A 13,567-nucleotide genomic window follows, 5' to 3' on the forward strand; every position below is an offset into this window, starting at 1 on the left:
CCTCACAGTGATGCTGCGGGATTCAGTCACCCTTTAACTCTGAACAAGATCCAGGCAGTCCCTGAATGTATGTTTACCAGTGGCTGACGTTAATAAGCTTTCGAAGAAGACACCTCATGTGAATGAGACAACTTTGGTGTTACTTTTAGCATAGGCAAACTACCTCCCGCATTTCTAGCCCCTCTGTCAAGCCAGCATATTTTGCAGAGTCACTGTGTTAGCTAAATTTCAAATTGTAATCCCTTGCTCTACTTTGCACTGAAAAATCCCAACACTAGTCACCACAAGGTCCATTCAGTAGCTCTCCTGGAGCTTTTAAACATTTTACTTCATCTTCCTCAGCAGATTGAGTTCTCCCAGTGGTCATTCAATTGTAGACCTTATTGCTACTGATGGACCTTACGACTTTGATTGTTTTGTCACCTACTGTTTCCAACACATCATCAACAACATAATGAGTGACGGAGCCCGACACTGCTGTTTCCTCTTATCACAACTCACACTCACTCCCACTAAAGTGGAGCCTTCTTTGGTATATTTACTTGTGTCAAATGACAAAAATCTTCTAAGATTGAGTTTCATTCAGTACAGTGTTGTTGCACAAGTATTTGTGTTGTCAAGCTATGTTTTACTGATGTATTGCTGGTCCCTTATCAGCTTTTGCTTGTAGGGTCTTGCTGGTAGTACACGTTTGGTAGTGGAGGTGCATTCTGCACTGCTTAAAATTCACACATTTTTTGGAGTATGGCCCCTGGTTATCACAGCGTGAGTGCTGCTGACGTCAAATACGGTATGATGTTGGCACTGAAAAGAGAGCTACTCTGTGACTAGGGGATTAGGTTAATCACAGGGGGACTGACTGCAGTGCCCTGTTTTTCAGAGAGGGGAATTACATTTATACAGAGGGAGAGAGACAGGTTGGGGGAGATGGGGAAAGCTATGTTGTGGCAAAACCAGCAAGACAGACACCCGTTGATCTCAAATTCTCCCCTTATCTGAAAATCGAACAAGGCAACTCATAGACAAGGGCTTATTATCTGTTTTCTTAAAATTTCTGCCTCTTACTTCATAGCTTGCGCCTTTCAGCTCAACTAACTCTTCTCTTCTCTTTTTTCTCTTCTCTTCTCAGTTTGAATGGAGGCCACTGCAAACTGAGTGATATGTCAAGTACAAAATTGAATGAATAAAGTGTTCAGAATCATGCTCACGCAAAAGTCAGACCGCTGAGAGCTGTGTTGTGTGTTTTTGTTGCTCTCTGTTCACCCGTCAAGGTGAGGTTTCTGTGGCAACTCAATAAGCGCCTTGCCTGTTATTGAAATCAATATGCGTGCACATGAACATGGGCAAATTCAAACTATGTAGGAGCAGTAACAGGGTTAACCCTGGCGATAATAAAAAAAAAAAAATACACCTGCACTCAGTCATATCAGGGCCATTTTATCAGTGTGTTAAAATCACTGTCACCAACACTATGAAAGTAGCACTACACTACTGAGTGTCACTCCACATGAAGTCACCCTCACATCTGTGGAGGACACTAAGTGGGAGGTTATATAAATATATGCTTAAATTGTTGGATGCTCTGCCACTCCAGACCAGGAGCAGGAAGGAAGCAGTGATCACTGTCTGTGGCTACTGACTGACTTTTCTTATTAATCTGCTGTGTTAGCTGCTGTTTTTCAGATTGTGCCTGCTAAATTATATTAGTGGTTCTCAACCCTTTTGAGTTGTAACTCCTTAAAGCAAGACACTGTCTGCTTGTGATTCACTGTCACAGGTTTTAAGCTTGTTAAGGACATGAGTTTTGAGCACTTAAACAATAAGATTGTTTAACTGACCTGAAAGTAAAAACTAGAGACAGGTAAGAGAAAAGCTGTGTATGTAATAGAAATGTTTTTCCCTTTATTTTGTTCCCTTCCCTTTAATCCTTTAACTGTCTTGCATCCCCAACCCACTGGGCCCTTGCTAGATAAAATGTATTTTGTGTGTGTGCTCATAAATTATGAGGGAAGTTGTTTCTTTTACTTATAATACATATTCAGTGATTTAGTTTTAGGCCAATTTGAAAGGGGAGTACGGGGGAAATACAACAATTGTTTATAATCATGAAGACAAATAATATCTGAACAAAGCACCAAGATGGCACTCAGACTTTTTAGTCTATATTCAATACTTACTATTTTGGACTTCTGTAGAGGGTGATGTGGGTCAATTGAAAGTTGCCCCAAAAGAATAAGATTCTGGATCTTTTCTCCCACAATGCCACGTACAATGTCTGTCTCTCAAGACAGCTATCAAGAGCCGCCCCCCCAGGCCATATTTAAGAACAGTATAAATGCATTACAACTGTTCTTGCTATTTGCTCTGAAAGCCATTTTGCCACTCAACAAGATCCTCATCGGTTCTAGAGACTGATGAGAGCCCCAGGCATTAATCTCTGTGGATCATTCACACCTTCTTTGAGGGTCAAAGAGGACTTGTTAAGATCACATGGAAGTCAGATGAAGGTACACACTGTAGATCAGGTGGGTAGAATTAATTTTCTCGTCCTGCTTTGCAACTTAACTGTGCATTCCCAGCACTCAGCCCTCTCTTTTCCATTATTGGTGTAGCATGTTTAGGGAGGAGATTGTATGCTATCAATGTACAAGAATCAGGGGATCAGATCCTTAAGAGGATGTCACTTCGAACTCTACCCCACCTCTCCTCAACCTCAACTCTGAACTCTGTTTGTCTGCCTCTTTACTCTCTAGAGTTTTTATTTAAATAGCTTTCAGGGATCATGCCTGTTGTTTGATCCTGATTTAATGTGATTGTGTGTGTGTGTGTGTGTGTGTGTAAGAGAGGCAGCTTTCATGTCAAAGGTGATGTTGTGCCTGTCAGGTTCTGTCAAATACATCTGAGATTCTATTTGCGATCTTTGTTTTCGGCACACCAAGACACTTATTTTAGTTTTCTCATCTGCAGTGTGATATTGATTCAAATCACAAGGACAAGCCAAAGGAGTGGTCTGCCAGCAACAATCTGACAGGCTACTCTTAAGCTGTCAAATGGGTGCCTGATCAATGTTTAATTATGGTTCTCAGCTTCAATTTGATCATGTCGTAAAGCTACGCAAAAAACGTTAGAAGTGTTATTCTGCATGTACTCTTTCTTTTTCTGTCTGTAATAAATTTTCACAGCTGTCTATTGTCTCCTAAAACAATACTCAACAATGAGATAAATGATAAAATTTGCCAGACGTGAATCAAAAGCAGAGTTTCATTGAATATGAGGGGCTAACTGGAGCAAATTGCATCAGCATCCATCAATAAATACAAGTTAAAATGCATCAACTAAGCTTTCAGCATGGAAGAGATTGCTGTTGTGTAATTAAGAGTTAGCACAGATTTATTGACTCTCCCATCAGCCTCTTAACTTGGTAGTCAAAGTAGACCCTCCTATCAGTCTAACTCACAAATATGGGTGTAAGATGGTGGGGCTTGCATCAGTTTGTCACACTGCCTCTGTGGCTGATTTATGACACCCATTATCTCTGTTATTTTGATGCAACATGAAATAATATTTGAAGGAACTATGTTCCCATGCTCTGTAATACCAGCTCTAAGTGCTTTCCATAGGGCATAGCTCATCTGGTGGCACATCTTGCATGCCACATCCTGTAAATGTGAGCTTCATGGCTTGTCTACTCTAACTCGAGGCAATATACCATAGTTACACACTGCCATCTTGTGGATGTGAGCCTGAAAAACTAGTTTCCGTTTTCTGTGGAATAAAATAGTGTCCCCTGGTGATCATGGAGGGATCCTGCAGCATTTTTTACTTAAATCCAAGATTGTTATGCAGGTGCCCTTCCCAAGAGTGAATAGTTTCACTGGTTGGTTGTGGTTTAGTTTCAGCAGCAGGTCTTACAATAACACATACTTTACATACTATATTTAGAACTGGTGCTAGATGCAGTGGTATTCGTTACCAAGGTTTTATTTGTTATAATCATCTTGACATAATGTTTATTTTACTTCTGATTACAAATGAAACACAGCAGGAGTAAATCTTATAAACAGTCTTGTTGCCAGGGTACAGTGTTGTTCACTATTTATTCAGCTGTTTTCCACTGCAGGACACTCTTGCTAAATCCTATATGTACTATACAATTTACCATTCATCAGCACCATTTACATATTTACATGTAACTGTGGATGTAAATGGGGAAATGAGTTTTACAGATGGAGTTGAGAGCTCAGGGGTCTCTCTAATTTTAACTACATGATCCCACTAAATTATGTAAGACCACAGAATTAGATCAAACAGAGAGGGTTTTCTTTTATATTAACAGCATTTCTAGGCAAGCTTGAATGGCTAACTAAAAATGACAAAAACCTTACCTGTATGCTTTATTATAAGAACAAAAATATTCTGTCTGCATGACATTCACAACAAAAATCTGAACTAAAGGTAAACCGATTCCTTTCACATGTCAGTTGCACTTCCTAAATATTCCAACTGTTTTCGTCTCCTCACGCACTTTGATTTACAGCCACGATCAATTCAATGTCAGTTTTCAGGATTTGCAGCAGTAACCACAGTGTACATAAATGAATACCATCATAGTAGGCTACAAGGAGGAGTCATCTCTATTATCTTCTTCTTCCATGGTTAACCCTCGGGAGGTCATTAAGGAGGAATGACATTACCATTGTTGCGAAGGATACATACAGCCCTGTGGCTACTGCATCTTCCGCTTCTCCCATTTCTGATCTTTGTGTGTATTGTGAAGCAGTGGGGCGAGCTGCAGTGTGGGAATGTAGTAGTGATTCACTTTTGGTCTCTGTGATCCTACTCCTCCCCTTATGTGTTTTTCTGAAGTGTTTGTGCAATTTATCATCTTTCTGAATCATTTCCAAATAAATGACAAGGAAGCTGACTTGTCCCGTCTTGATGGTAGTTATTAGAAACTCCTCCGTTGTCATCAGAAAGGTTCTTCCTGTTGAGTTTCATGACTACTGTAAAAGGAAGTTATGGGAAAGTTGCTCACTCAGCTGATGTCACCTTTTCTTCCAAAAATGTCAAATTAAGATTTCATTTTTTACTTTTAGAGTAATAGAAATATAAGAATCTAATCAGTTCTAATTCTGGCAGTTCAAGGCATCAAAGGAAATACTGTCTGTTCCTGAAAATGTAAAATAGACGATTACAGGAAATTACCTCCTTCTCATTTATTGTATGTGCTGTTATTTATTACAGATTCGTCATCACAATTACTGTGAAATGAGGGCTCAGGTATCATATGTACTGTATTGTACAGTGTCATCAGGCATTGTGGCACCCTGTGATGGTGCCAGATGGCACCTCTTTCTCACACAGACACACACTAACACTTAAGGTAGACCAGTTTGCCAGAATAACAGTGAATACAAACCCACTATTTTGTCCAGTTAATTGGTTTCTGATCTGATAGCAAAGATTTTTGTGTAGTTTTTATTTTAATCTTTACTTTATAAATACTTAATTAAGTTTCACAATTTAGTATTTATAAAGCAGTGTACAGACATTTAATGCATGGTTTATAACACACTATAAAGCAGTTTTAAGCAGCTAAAAGGACATTTTTAAGTGTTTATTAATGTACAGTTTTTGTCAGCAGGTACAATTTATCCCACAAAGATATACTTTATATTATTACAACTGTGTTTTAGTATGTTGTTGTTCATAAAATGCAGCCTGCATGGGCTTACAAGATATTATTAATTAATATAAACCTGAACCAGAGTGACGTGTAAACATTCTCAAACAATACTATAAAAAGACTAAACACAGGAAACCAGTTTTCACAATCAAATTCAGAAATCACTGGCCAAAGCATCTTTATCAGTGTAAATCTTAGTTAATTTGTCTATCTGCCTCTCCAGGGCTTTGAGACACAGATGATAAACTTTAAACACATGAAAATTAAACAACCATTCAAATAATATTTCAGGATTTTTTAAGAGCCGTTTTATGGAAACTTAACTCTTAAAACATCATGGTTTGTGCAGCTCAGCAGTTATAGCTTGCATGCTTTTGTATATTTTTCCTAGATATAGGGTTAATTAAAGCTATCAAGGCTGTAAATGATGGACAAATAATGACTCCACTCCAGTGACTCCACTCCAGAACTTGGATGTTCCTCCTTACTCTGCTGGGCCGTGCTGAAGGGAACAGAGCTCCAAACACACACAACACACATACAGTAGCATTCACACACACAAACCCACCTATGGGGAGGAAGTATAGCCTGTGACGAAGAGAAGAGTCCGCAAAGAGAGCAGAGAGAGGGAGAGAGAGAGTCAGAGTGTGAACAAGGGCTCAAAGAGTTCCTTGATGTGACGTGTGGACTGCTGCTTATGTTGTTGTGTGTGATGTGAAGCTCAAGTGTGTGGATCAAGGCGCTTGGATACCTGTTTGCTGCTTTTATTTGTGCCAAAGAGGGGATGTCTGATGGATGATCTGCTGAGTAACTTCTTTAACAGTGGTTTATAGTTAACAGCCATGTAAATGTGTGACTGTGAAGCCTGAGTGAGTGATGTGTTGCTATTTATATGGGGTGAGTGTGTGTGTGTGATGGTGCTTGTTAAGTAGTAGCCTAACTAAGACACATTTGATGGTTCTCATTTCAAGAGGCTAGTTTGTGTGACAAAGTGAGTGTGCTACAGTGCAGGTATCACTAATGGTGTGTGACATAACATTCATATGTTTGGTGTGTGTGAAATACTGTACTTGTGATACTAACACTGGGTGTGTGCTAGTTGACGTAGTTTGTGGTAACGCATGTGATGGTATGTGCCGGTTAGTGTGTGCATGAGTGCATGTGTGTGTCGGGGCAATGTACCGGCGTTCACCTTGTGCCAGAGGAAGGGTTCATTTCGACTTCAGCGAGGAAGTCATCAGGAAACTCCACGCCGCCAACCATGGCCACAATCACAGGTTAGGACACACGGATAAACACACAGCCACATGCACACACACATTCATGCTGCCATTCTGAGTCACATTTAAACAGAAACCGGTTCCTTTGCTTTGAATTTTGTCCTTGTGTTGTTTAATCTGGTGTCAGTTTTGGCTGATTTTATGTCATTTTACTGTCTGCCCAGCTGATGAACTGTTACCATCATTCAAAGTTGTCTTAGTTTAACACAGTCTTTGCAAGTCTTGTAGTATTTCTGAGTCTCTAAACTCCTCCCTTTGCTGAATGTGTATTTAGTCTATGTGTAGTATTACTTCCTATTTTTCATGCATTAAGCAATCCTCTCAATGTGTTTCTCATCATTAAGATAAACCCCTGGCTGGAATGTGGTTATGTGCATTGTTGCATGTTTGGGTGAGAAAATCCAGCTTCTTGTTGGTTTAATGGGGTGCAACAGTTTTGCTGAGATGTGTTTTGAATAGGTTGCGTGAGAGAGAGTCAAGTAGTTTGCCATGCAAATCAGTCTGAAAGTGTTGAGATGAATTTGTATATTATCCTGGCTTCTTTTAGTCACAGTGTGTGTACAGACCAGACTGGGTGGTACACTGACAACCAGACGACCCGAGGGTCCCCAGATCATGACATTGAAGGGTCTGCAATCAGCTCAGCCTTTAGCAGTTCTTTACTCTGATAAATTTGACTCTGTTGCCGAGCAGGAATTCTTGTCTGACTATATTAGTTAACTCTTGCTACTTAATCATGTACCTACCAGAGCCAACACATACACCTTAAAACAATGGTTTTCAACCTGGAGGTCAGGGGTTGCAAGATAAATCTGAGGTAAACATAATTAACAGGCTAGGAAGGAAAAATACCTCTGAATATTTCCTAATGTGTGTTGCATCTTGTGAAATACTGGAAACTCGAGTGGGCACGGCTTGGCTATAAAGGGTCACAAACCCATAAGATTGGAAAGCAGTGACCTTTCCTACCTTCACCAAAACCTACTGCATGGTCCAGCACTATATACAGTATAAGGATTAGTAAGAAACTATGATTCTTTTTCTGTGATGTGGGTTAACTGACACTTCAAGAATGTAATATAATTGCTGTTGTGGTATTTCTGCACCACATTGCTCTTTTAAAAACATGTTTTGTGTTATCTTTAAAGTAGCTTACAGCACATCAGTGGAGACCAGTGAGGTGGGAGAGAGTGAGAGTTTTGGTTAGACTGGACAGGATGACATGGCACTCTTATTGTATCAGAGATTTAAACAGATGATATGTAGAGGGCCTGGTCTGGAATTCAGCCAGCTGAAAATCCAGGCTGCCACCCAGTAGCTGAGTACTTAGAAGATCAGAAAAACAGAGGGAATGACAAATTTAGATTATTTTCTAAAATTTACATGGAATATCATACGGGACCATCACTTGTTTTTCTTGAACGTTATCGTTTGGTAATACATTAACATTAAAACATTATAGTTTAATAACACATCATTATTAAACTTATGGAATAATCCATATATTATGGAATACATTTTTCCTACTTAAATAATCTTGAATTCATGATTTTTGCACTGTGATTTAAACTTTTAATTGGAAATATAACTCACCAGGGGTGATGTTTATGTATGAAAATGAAAGTCAGCCTTTAGCTATTTGTTTAGTGCCTGAAGAAACAAGCACTGTTGTATATTATGTGTCACATCTCACTTGCATAAATGTGGTTTATTTTCCTATTCGATCAGTTGAGATAAGACATACAGTACATCCACAGTATAAACATTGTAACAGACAGTCTACCCTTATCTCTGCCATGTTGATTGCATTGGAGGATACAGTAGCTGTAATGTAAAGTGCCACTGCTGAGCAGAGAATTTGTTTGAAATCAAACTTTCATTCAACTCTAGAACCTCATTTGAGAGCAACAAATAAAGTATGAAATGACCAACACTGATGCTGATGTTGACTGAGGACTGTTTTTGAATGTCTGAGTCAGTGAAGAAGTAAACCAGTGTGAAAAACTAGGCTGGGTCTCACCCCAGGAGGACTGTGGGTATTCTGGCACAGCTGGAGACACATCAGGCTGTTGGCTTTGAGTGGATGAGAGCAGAGCAAGGAAAACCATGTAATGGACACAACAAAATCAAGCGTGGATGTCTTAGTGAAGCTGGAGTAATATCTTAAGGATTAGGTGACACTACAGCAGTTTAATAAAATACCTAACAACACTTAATGCAATGAGCAATTTAGAGAATTTGTTGTCATGTGAACTCTAATTTACTAGTAGTTTTATCATCATACATAAACATGATGCTAAATGTTGAATGTTTTAAAAACAACATAACCCTGATGCTACAGCCCAGTTTGTGATCATGGAAGTCTGGAGACTTTGATGTCTGGAGATGTCAGGCATCCACCTCAGGTTGGGTGGGTTCCACCTCTGTGACTGAGGGTTTCCTGTGGAAAGTACTGGACTATACTGAAGAAAGCAGAAGTACACAGATGGCATACTGTACTGTGCTGCATGTTTGAATCATTAGACAGGTAGACCAGACCCACGCTGAGTGCTGAGCAGATAATTACTCCATGACCTCTTCCTCATACTGGCATGTACATTTGTGAATGTTATGTCTTTTGTTTGTACATGCGCTACAACATATTTACACACATGCAGCTGCTCCGTGTTCCATTCATGGTATGGGGGTGTGCATGAATTAGCCTGTCGTTTACTGTCCCAGGGATTGTTTCTCACGTCCTGCTAGAACAGATAATCTCCCAGAGAGATGGGCTTAACCAAATATTTGGACAGTGACCCGGATTCCTATGGCATAATAACAAAGATCACAGCCCCTTTTTATCCTTTCCTGGGTACTAGGTCCGTTTTTATTTTCAGCCTCTGCTGAAATCACATGATTGCAGACCAGTGTCATTTTAAAGCAAGGACTTTAAGAGTTGGATATAGTATAGCAGACGTTACCCACAGCTTTTTAATGCCTCTATCTGTGCAGTAGACTACATAGGGAGCTTTTTAGGTTAAAGGGAGAAGAGCAGCGATACCTGTAACATGACTGCTGGGTCACTAGACCAAAAACAATGTGGCTTAAATAGAGATGTTGAGTCACAGCTGTTGGCAAAACGACCGTAAACTATCTCAAAATGTCATCCATATCTCTTTGAGAATGCAATAATTTTCAGTCCAATACAGTGTATAATTAAACTGAATAAAACTGTCCCAGAAGCTGCTCCTCAGCTTCATCATGTATTTCATTACATGTAAAAAAGCTGTCAGCGTTGAAACCAGATTTCTTTTCATTTTGGTGACCCATTTTCCTCTCAAGGACTTAGAATAACAGTGTTCTATGCTCGCTTGCCCATGGGCGGGGTGCAGTACTGTGTTGTAGAGTTTGTGGTTCAGCAGTATTTTATTTGCAGTGCACTTTACCTACAGTATAATATGTTGCTATGGAGATGGATACACAGAGAAATGTGGACTCGTAAGTCTGCCTTGGTTGTGTGGCTGGGGCTTTTGATTTGTGAGTGGCTAGCCAAAGTTGAAATTAGCCACTGCCACCGCTGCTGTGAAATGTGTTTGATGATGATACTGGTGATTATGTCAATTTAGATAATGACAAGGATGACAAGAAGTGATAATACTGATGGCTGGGAGGATCACAAAAGATGATGGCGATGATGGTATGGGTAAGGATGATAGCGCCAAGCATGAAAAAAATTGTGTCTGCAGTGGTGGAAGAAGTACTCGGATCCTGCATGGAGGACTTTTATGGTAAATTAAAGTAAATGTCCTGCATTCAAACTCATGCTTAAGTAAATGTGTAGTGTGTACCTAAACTATCAAAAGTAAAATCACTTAATCTGCAAAAAAGGCTCTGATTTACATATTATTATGCATTACATTATTAGATTGCGATGAGTCCAGGGTGTACCCTACCTCTTGTCCAATGTCAGCTGGGATCGGCCTCCCTCGACCCTTAAAGATAAGTGGCATAGGTAATGGGTGTATGGATGGATTGGTAGATTTTTGCATCCAATGCTGACTCATAAATGCTTAAGCAGCATTTTACTGTGTCTAGTTAGGGTGGAGCTGGATTAAAGTGCTTTATGTCTAGTCCAGTGGTTTCCAACCTATGGATCTGGACCCCCAAAGGGTCACAACATGAATCTGAGGTGTCACGAAGTGACTAATGTCTCTGTGATTGACCAGCTAACAACTCAAAGACATCTGAAATTTGACAAGGAGCCACAGATACCACTAGAAGTAACTACAACTGTCAAATGAATATAGTGCGGCAAAAGTATTTCCCTTTGAAATGCAGTGGTGGAGGAGGTATAGAAGTATGAAGTAACATGGTATGGTAGAATGGTAATACTCTATTAAAGTACAAGTACCTCAAAATTGTTATTAAGTATACCTGAGTAAATATATCTAAACTTTTCCACTGGTGATCTGTCAGGATCTTTGTAAAGTGTGTTTTCCTAAAATAATGTTCTTTACTGAGAAGAAAGTTATGAGTTTAATAGAGTTGTAGTTATTGCACACACAATTCAGTATGAGCACTGAGAAACTGGGGACTGTGACCACGAGTAGCCTGACTGTACAGACCAGGGAATGTAATGGAAAAGAGATGCCACGCTGCAATTTACCAGCCCAGGAATGTTTCTCTGTCTTTTTCCTATGTTTCACTGTCTTTGCTGTCGTCCTCCTAGTTCAAAGTAGATTTCAGTTCCTCTGTTTCAGTTCAAATAAGTGCCCATCACTTTGTCACCTTTTGCTCTATTTAGTCTTCACTTCACCCACACACTTCCTCAGATACACAAATACAAATAAAAGCATGCGCGAGCAGCCAGTAGCCCCTGTTCCTTCATCATAACCATCGTCATCATACCTTTGGCCAGTTCTGCTTTGTGTTTCCTCATGTGACATGAGAGCGGTGTATTTAGACTGTAAATGATTTTGAATGAGAGCATCTGCTAAATGACTTTGTGCCTAAATGTGCATGTATAATAACTTGGCGCAAGTCCTGATTACGTTAGTGGCCTAATTTCTATTAATAAGTGCTGTATCTAGTTGGATTCCTGAGTTTTCTTCTTTTTTTTGCTCTCATATTACAAAAGGCCAGAGGACATGCTCAATTCTCAGTGTGTTTTTGTCTTGATGTAATGCTTGTTTTTATAAATTAAAGGTTAAGACCAGCAGTGGTTTATGGGCATAATTCTGGTGGTTCATGTTTTCATTAGTGTGGTTTGCAGGGAAGGAGAATAGAATAGAATACAGGCAAGTTGTCACAGTTGATGCAATTTGACAATAAATTTTGGGGCAGTGGGAAGCAACAATTTAATATGGAGTCATAGGAGTGCCATCAAAAAGAATAAATCTGTAAAAGAATAAGAAAATAAATATGGAAACGTAAAGAGGAATAAATAAAAGAATAAGTAAATAAAGAATAGCATAATAATTATAAGTATTTTCTTATGTATTTATTCATTTATTTCTGTATATAATTATTTATATTTTTTTGAAAATATATATTTCTTTATTTTTTGCATATAAGTTACTCTATATTATTTTTTCAATTTATTTATTTTTATATAATTCAGTAATTTATTTATTTTTATCCCTATTACTTTTGCTCTTTTGCTTTTTTATTTTATTTGTTATTTATTCTTTTTTATATTTCCACATTAATTTTCGTATTCTTTCACAGAAGCACCCACATGAAGCATCTTGTGTTCAATAGCCAATCTTTTGAAATCAACATTTGCATATCTGGTCATATGGATTTTAAACTGAGAAACGAGTAGATGTAATTTAAAGAATTTTAACAAGACAATTTAAGTTTTTTTCTTTTTGTCTGACTTGAATTAATCCCAGTAATAGATTTTTTTATATATATCTTGAAGGATGTTTGGAGGTGATCTTTAGGGGTTATGGTGTAGCTTTGGGGCCTTTCTCCTTAAAAATGTAACTACACGTCAGAGCTGCAGAAATATCACTTGGAAACCACAAGAGCTGTGATTGGTCAGCTTTGGCTTCCTGTGTTTTTTCTCCCAAGTCTCTGATGCTGGTAGTGATTGTTGATATTAAAGGGAAAAAAGAGCCAGCAATCGGTTGCTCTTCCAATGACACACATCTAGAATGAATGAAAGCCTCTCACTGTGAGTTAATGAAAGTAAACACAGTGATTGCACAGTAGTAGTTACCAGTATTTCCAGTTCTATAAATACATGCATAGCATGCATCATTATGTATTACAAGGAATATAAACACAGCAACTGGAATAAAGTAATGAGAGCACAACAAGGCCTGATCATGTGTGATAGAGCCATCTAGTCTTGTAGTGATACTATCAGTGAACTATGAAGATGAACTATTCATCAAAACCTTCATTACACTGTAGCTATCTATATATTTTAACCCCTTTTGTCAAACATATATCCAGATTTAGTCATATCCACAGAAATATTCCATATGTTTAGTTTAGATTTTTGAGATGAGACAAATCACTGAAAGTAGTAAATGTTGCTTTAAAGAAAAAAACAACTAAATTTAAGCACATTTCTGGAGTTGATCATTTCACAATGATGTAATCAGTTTTCCAA

The 13,567-nt window shown here is 38.6% G+C and overlaps 1 protein-coding gene across 4 annotated transcripts in view; it reads left to right on the forward strand.

Annotated features, from left to right (window-relative positions):
• The window catches only part of pde4ba (phosphodiesterase 4B, cAMP-specific a), a 174,715-nt gene that overhangs the window by 91,119 nt on the left and 70,029 nt on the right, over window positions 1-13,567 (forward strand). Inside the window, exon 1 of one of the 4 annotated variants that reach the window (XM_018696126.2) lies at window positions 6,278-6,963. The exons of the other annotated variants lie outside the window; for them this stretch is intronic. Coding sequence (XP_018551642.1) covers window positions 6,863-6,963 — 101 coding nt within the window. The 5' untranslated portion in view covers window positions 6,278-6,862. Of the gene's footprint in view, window positions 1-6,277; window positions 6,964-13,567 lie in introns of those variants that run through there. 4 annotated transcript variants of the gene reach the window in all.

This window comes from Lates calcarifer, linkage group LG17, assembly GCF_001640805.2.
Source record: "Lates calcarifer isolate ASB-BC8 linkage group LG17, TLL_Latcal_v3, whole genome shotgun sequence".
NCBI classification, from domain to species: Eukaryota; Metazoa; Chordata; class Actinopteri; family Centropomidae; genus Lates; species Lates calcarifer.